Here is a 7,583-nt window from a genome sequence, read left to right as displayed (position 1 = left end):
TTGAGGTTGGGGACTATCACTACAGCTTGTAGGAGTGACTTCCATAATTTGTACTACAGTGGATCCTTGTTATACGCTGGGGTTTGGTTCCAAGATCCCCCGTGTATAACAAAATCCGTGTATGCTCAAGTCCCATTAAGTATAATGACATAGCAAAATGGTGTCCCTAATAAAAAATGGAACATCAAGGTAAATGTATACTTTTTTGGAACATTTTCAAACCGTGTATGCTTAAATCCGTGTATAAAAAATCCGTGTATAAGAAGGGCTGACTGTACTTTTGTGACCATTTTCTTTCACTGGGTTGTGAAAGAAATGATAGTAGAGTCATGACAGAGGGAGAAAAATGTTCCTCAACTACCTTTTCCATATTATGTATTAAAACCATAGACCTCTATCATATTGACATATTTTCCCATAAGGGAATTGCTGCAGTCCCTCAGTCAGTTGCCCTTTCCCTCACCTTTTCTAGCTGTTTGAGGTATGGTCATGAGACCTGTATACAGCATTCTATAAGAAGAAGGAACAGCTCAATAACCCGTTCTCTCCCTTTACTCTAAGTAGAACATTGACAACCCTGACAAGGTCTGCCTAAATCCTGTCAAGACTTAGTTGGGCAGGTAGAGTAATCTGTATATTTATACCTATGCCCATAGCTATACTTGTCTCTATATGTGTCTAAAAAACCACTGATAGATGTATGTTTCAGTGATCTGTCCTGGAGGTCTGGGCATTTGAGGATCTTGATTGGAATCTTGATAGGTTGCTTTTTAAAAGAATGGATTGAAGAGGTTACACTGAATAGTAGAATAACCATAGGGCTAGATAATTGTGGTGCTTGAGAATATGGGATTGTTGCTTTAACTCAGACACAGTACTACAGTACCACGTGTTGCATTCATTATAGTAGAATCCAAATGAAATTCAAACACCTTGGCAAACCATTGTATATGATTGTGCCTCTAATTTCATTGCCTGTCTTCTTTGCAAAACTGTTTAAGTATAGTGACCTCCAAAGATGGAACATCTGTGGTTTGTCAATTCAGAGATCATAGAAAGCCATGGTTTGTAAACATGGTTTCTTTTTCTGGTTTGTTGGTCATTCACAAAATACAGTTTGCCACTTCAGACATTACTCTAATCATACTTAAGTTTCTGTTACCATAATTTTCTGTAGTGTCTGAATAGACAGAACAGGAAAACAAAAGTACAGATAGGAAGGTATGGTTGAAAAGACTTGTACACTTTAGCAAAGGCATGGTTCACTTACTGACCACAAAGGAAAAGGTAGTTCACAAAAAATTTACATTGCCTCTGATAACAGAGATTTATCCCGCTTCTCTTTTTCTTTTTCCCACATGTGAATACATGTATAGATACTTTTCAGAAGTACAGATTACAGAGAAAAGCTTTATTGGAAATCTCTGGAATTACTCCTTTCCCAGGTTAATCTGAGAGAGAGAAAGATCACTCATGCAATGATTCTGGAATTCTTACAAGAGACATTCCTAAAGAAGGGAGGGAGGATGAGTCTGAGGTAAAAATGACTTTCCCCTATTTTCTGAGCCACATTAATGACCTTCACAAGAGACACATTCCAGGCTCAAATGAGCTCTTAGTTTCACTTGTGAATAAGCTGTAAAGCTCATGTAGGGATTACTGCTGGCTGTTACAGTGTTTTAATACTTTTATCTGCTGGCAGTTGTCTGAGTTAGAAGGCACTATCCAGATGCAGTAAGGCATGAACAACATGCAGTGGAGCTGACTGGAGAGACACAGAGCCATCTCTGTCAACAGGGCATGGGGAAACTGATGAGTCCAGTGCTTGGGGCTGGGAAAGCAGGAGGCTGGTAAGCAGGTTCAGCTTCCTGACCTTGGAAGTTCTTCTTGAGTTGTCTAGAGACCCTGTCACACTTCAGAATTATAGCATTATGACTGAGTTTTAACTGTAAGGGTTCCATCCTATGTTCTCTGAGAAGCAACGCCAAATGGCTGACCAGGTCCGCCACACAGAGGACTGGCACCAACAGATCGTTGAACTTCTGTTCTTCTATAAAACACAGAACACCATGGGAGACACGTCAGCAACCCTGCCAGGGGATGCAAGTTCTGAGGGGAACTTCACTCCTGTCTCCATGGTTGAGGATGGCGCTGACGGCGCCCGAGCTTCTCCACATCACCCACCTGACTCATTGGTGTCCAGCGGGTCGAGTGGGCTGAGTGGGTCTCAGGTGGATGCCCTGCAGAGTCAGGCGCAAGATGACAAGATGCATCATGCAAAGGAGTCCGTGGGGACACAAGGGTCCCCAGTTGACTGTCAACATGCACAGTCGCTGCAAGAAGCAGTCACCTCAACAGCAGACCAGGCTGAAGAGCCAATGAATCCTGCTTTGTCTGGCAAGGTGGGAGAGTTGCAGGTTCTGACTACCAGCCCAAGGTCAGTGGTGGCAGAAGGGGCGGAGCCAGAGGGAACCTGCACTGAGACCTCAAGGAAAGAAGAGTCTGAGGCAAGTCCAGAAGCTGTTCTGGAGAACCAGGAGGACTTCCAAGTGACGCTTCAGCCTGAGCAACAACCTACAGGTGAACCTGAATCACAATGCTTTGAGTTCCAGCAACTTGACTCAAACCTATCCATGGAGAGGGGACAGTCAGTGATGGACAATGTCCACAGTCAGACAAAGGACACTGTTGCTGAACAGCGACGGGTGTCTGTCACACCAGAAGTTATGCCAAGAGAGATCACTGTTACTCCCCAGCAGCAGGGATGTGATATAGCAGAGGAGACCTTGACATTGACTTCAGATGTGCCAACAACACTAACAACAGTTCAACACCCAGATGATGCTCCAGAGTCAGCACTGAACAAGGGAGCAGAAGGTGGACAGATGTGTCCTAAAACTCTCACAAAAGAGGAACAACAACTTCAGGCACCAACGACGACTACGGTGTCTACATCTAAACTGCATGCACCTTCCATCGGGAGGCAAAAAGAGTCTCTGACAAGCCTTTCACTCCAGGAACAACAGCAGTTCAGGAAGGAGTTGAAGACGGATCAGAGCCTGCGAGATGCATTGAAGATGACAGGGGAAGATATTCGAACAACTTCAAAGACAAAGAGGTTTCCGAGAAAGAGACCATGGTCTCTGAGCTACATGGACACAATCAATGACCTAGAAGCCCAGCCTCCTGAACTGTGCAAGTTGGTTCGATTTGTGATAGATAGAGGTCACGGAGACTTCAGCACATGGTTGAAATGCTTCTCATCACAAATGAACCATTCCAGTAAGCCACTATGGACATTCTGGGGTACTTCATCGGGAAGACCACCAGATAGACTCCCTGGAACGCCTCATGATCATCTTACAACCTGTCAGCCAGGATGGACTGACACTCAAGGACAAAATCTACTGTCTTGCTTTGCCCTTTTGATATGTGAAATTCTAGTTAACTTGTGGTACTGTATGCTATGTGTCTGTCTAACCTTTTCCTTCACAGGTCACAGGACGACACCACAGCCAGTGTGGCTCTGCTTCCAGTTGCGCCCAGGCCAAGTGGACTTTGGGGGGCGTGTCACATGTTTGCTTGTATGCTTTCTCTTTTACAGGATGAAATCTCAGCCAGTTTGGTCTCAACTTGCAGTTTCTTCCAAACCGTCCGAGATTTGGGGGGCGTGTAATGACTGGGCCCTCCAGTCATTTGGGGACTTCTCCTGAACCACAAAGGGTTAATCTGGGTGGAGGTACATGCTAATGAGGGCTGACATCACATGCTAATGAGCTGTGACATCATAGCTGATGTAAGGTCTAACTGACCAATCAGAGAGTAGGACCGGGAGACTCAAGAACATTCCTTGAGTAGCCTTTAAAAACCCTTTGCGACCATGCGGTCCTTTGTCTCTCCCTCCCTCCTTTTGGGGGAAACCAGATGTTTTCTTTGTTCTCTGTGAGTCTGTGAGGAACAGGCTCAGGAATGCAGGTGGAGTTGGCAAGAAGCCCTCCCTGCATCCAAAAACTCAACAAGGACTGCAAATTCCATCACTGTGTGAGTAGCTAGGAAATGTGTTAGCTAGTGCGTTTAGGTTTTGTTATGTTTACCTAATAGCTTGCCTGAAATGAATACTTGGTAACTATGCTCTCTGTACCTGCCAGGTAAGGAGGCTTTGCATGAATGATATCTTCTTATTCTATTCTATTTCTTAAAAATAAATGTCTTTCTTTAAAAGTATCTGCTGTCTTTCTCTGCTCCTGTACACGCGTATTAGCTCGGTTACTGGTTGCTTTAAGTTAGCAAGGAAACGAAAACTAGATCTCTCCCTAGCAAGTCCCAGTGTGTGCTTAGGGAGATGTAGTTCATTGAGATTCACTGGGTGGTGGCAGCGAGATTATAGGACCTCAAGGGGTCTCATTCAGCTCGGTAGGGAGTGGGAATGGAGACCTAGGAGATCCTAGAAGGGAAGTTTAAGGGACTCCCTGGGAGTAAGAGCCACACACAGGGCTGATTGCCCCCAGGGATCACCACAATGGCAATTGTAGTTTGTTATTGTGGTGGGATTCTATAGGATGTGCCTGAAACAAAGTGAAATCAATGCTATAACTGTGTAGGATAAAAGTGCCCCTGGCCATTCCCTCTTTTTCAGGGCAGGACAGAGCTATGAGGTGTGTTGAGGGAAACTGAATGTTCTCAGGTTTGGTGGGCAACTTTATCTTGTCCTTTTTGTTGAAATAAAGTTGAACTACTGGTTGGGAAAATGGGCAAGCATTTTATCCTTCCCATGAGGGAGCCATAGGTTTCAGACCAGCCCTGAGAATAGCACATGAATGTTACTAAAAGTCATGTGCTTCTGGGATCCCAGCCCAGAGCCCATGTCTCTTATGTTAGTTCAAACTTTGGCTATGAAAAACCTCTAGAAGTAGTTATTCACCTCTAGAGTGATGTGTGCTCCCAGTTAGAAAGTTGGGTGATTTTTTTTAAATGGGGATTTTAAAAACAACAACCTGAAAGTGGTATTTGGGGTCTACATGGAGGGGTTGGAGCATTGCCTGGAGGGTTTGTTATGGGAGCCCTGGAATGTACCACCACTAATGTAGAAAACTGCACTAATGTAGAAAACTAGCATATCAAGGAAGATGTAGAGCCCAGTTTCCTGAAATCTAGTTTTTGTACAAAGATAATAATCATCGGTTTTACTGAGTAAACTGACCACTTTCCTGTGGTCCTTTTCCTTTTCTTGAAGGAAAAGAAAAAAAATCTAAATTTAAATAAGAAAATTTATTGTTTTGCAGTAACTTAATAGATTTATAAAAGAAGAAAACACTTCATAGAGTGGGAAAAGAAAGATGAAAGTTAATCATGAAGAATGAAAAAATCAATATAGCCTATCCTTTCTTCAACGCAGTTCCTATGGGAAATGGTATAATAAAAACCGAAGACCTTGCAGAAAGCAGAAGCATAAAGGCAAAGGATCAATTGTGGTAAATGCACCACAATAAAACAATAGCATATAATCTTTATTCAGGCACCCTTTATAAGGAACGTTCTCTCTCTCTGTGCATGCATGCATGCATGCATGCATCCATGGTCTAATAACATTAGCCTTGGGAAATCATGGCCCTGTCCATTGAGAACACATGACATGTGCAAAGTCACATGCTTAACTTATTTTACAGTTGGTAGTTTTGTTTTGCCTACTACAATCTGATTCTGATTTGGTCTTTTGGTCTTTTTGAATCTCCTTGGGAGTAACTGTGGAATAGAGGCATTCAAATAGATTTGGAGATACCTTATTATTATTATTATTATTATTATTATTATTATTATTATTTACTCATACACACACACACACACACACACACACACACACACACGTGGATCAAAAAATTGACCCAAAAAACCTGACTTATCCACGGGTCAGTGTAAGTACCATACTTTAACTCTTATTTAAAAGAATGAACCATCCCCTAGTGAAAAGCAAGAGTATAATCTGTCCTGGAAGCACTGAACCCCTCTATTCTCTTATCCATCCAGCCTTAAGAGTGAGCACAAAGAGTTATGTCTGCTGGAATTTTGCAAGTTCTTTGACATTGCTTTGTTTTGCTTCATCCCTTAGATCCTTTGCTGTATGCCCCTGGGTTTTACCCTTGACTTATCTATGAGTCATAGCAAAATCTATAATTCTGGCCCCAAAACTTGCCCTCGACCTATACATGAGGTCAACTTATAGTTGAGTATATACAGTATGCCTTTTTCTCAGTTTGGGATGCAAAGAGGCTTACAACAGTTAAAGTAAACATAGCTAAACATTTGCAACATACACATGTTAAAAATGCAATCAAACTATCAAAATATTAAAACTAGTTAAAAATATAAACTATTAACAGGAAAAGAACAAATAGAAAATCAAGCACATTGTGCAGGGCTTTTTCCTCCTGACCAGTTTTCCAAGGCCTGACAAAACAAAACAAAACAAAAGTCTTTTCCTGTCTGCATAAAGATAGCAAGGAAGGTTTCATTCTCACCTTTCTGGGAAGGGAGTTCCAGAGTCTGGGGGCAGCCTCTGCGAAGGCTCTATGTACCTGTGAGGATGGTGGGACAGAGAGAAGGACCTCCCAGCAGATCTCCAAACAGAGTCAGGTTCATATGGGATATTATGTCCCTTCATTTAATGTTGACCTGAGCCATATAGCGTTTTACAGGTCATAACCAGCACTTTGAATTGTGTCAGGAAACAGACTGGTAGCTATTACAGCTGTTGCAACAGGGGAGTTGTGTGCTTCCTGTATTTCCTGGAGTTTGAAGTAATGTATTATGTGTAAACACATACAGAATGCATTATTATGGGAGGTAAAAAAAATCACAACAATATTCCTTTGATGATATAATGTAAAACAGGTGATCTCATTTTGATGTACCAATTTTTATCTTTAAATAAGGGATTTAAAATAATTAAAAACTAACAGTTAACAACATATTACTATCACCTTATTTATAAAGTAACATGCAAAAACAATGAACATGCTGCTCCCCCCCTAAAAAAGTCAACATCAAACTTAGCTTTGAAAATAATTTTTCCAGATTCAGTGTTTTCACTGGAGATTGGAAATGTGAAATGAGGTGAAAGACATCATCCAAAAACAATTCATAATTGAAGACATAGCATTTATTCTCAAGGTATAGTGGGGAACAATGTGGGACCTCATCTTTAAGTAGAAAGATTATCCTATGGATTAGTCATTACTTTCCTCTTTTTAATGGAGCTGGTTCTAAAAAAGAAACCTTCCAGAGGACCATTAGAACTCGGGAATTTCCTTCCTAAGGAGATCAGTTTGGCTCTCTCCTTGCTCTCCTTCCATCAAAAGGCACCTTTAGAGGCTTAAAAAAACATAGCCTTTTGAAAAATGACTGTAAGGGCTTTTAATAAGGAGTTGTTTATCATCATCATCATCATCATCATCATCATCATCATCATTCTTGAATGTATATTTTTAACAAGTTTAATTTTTTAAATACCTCGATTGCATTTAACTGTGTCCGCACTACATAATTACAGCAATCTGATCCCACTTCAACGGCCATGGCTCCATAAT

General features: G+C 41.6%; 1 protein-coding gene across 1 annotated transcript in view; it reads left to right on the top strand.

Moving 5' to 3' along the window:
- The first annotated feature begins 205 nt into the window (after nt 1–205).
- The window catches only part of LOC121930023, an 18,993-nt gene continuing 11,615 nt past the window's right edge, over nt 206–7,583 (top strand). Inside the window, exon 1 of the mRNA XM_042466159.1 lies at nt 206–4,148. Coding sequence (XP_042322093.1) covers nt 1,965–3,713 — 1,749 coding nt within the window. The 5' untranslated portion in view covers nt 206–1,964 and the 3' untranslated portion in view covers nt 3,714–4,148. The remainder of the gene's footprint in view (nt 4,149–7,583) is intronic.

Source organism: Sceloporus undulatus, chromosome 4, assembly GCF_019175285.1.
Source record: "Sceloporus undulatus isolate JIND9_A2432 ecotype Alabama chromosome 4, SceUnd_v1.1, whole genome shotgun sequence".
Classification (NCBI taxonomy): Eukaryota; Metazoa; Chordata; class Lepidosauria; order Squamata; family Phrynosomatidae; genus Sceloporus; species Sceloporus undulatus.
Note: the sequence above shows the minus strand (reverse complement) of the source record. Positions and strands in the feature narration are given on the sequence as shown.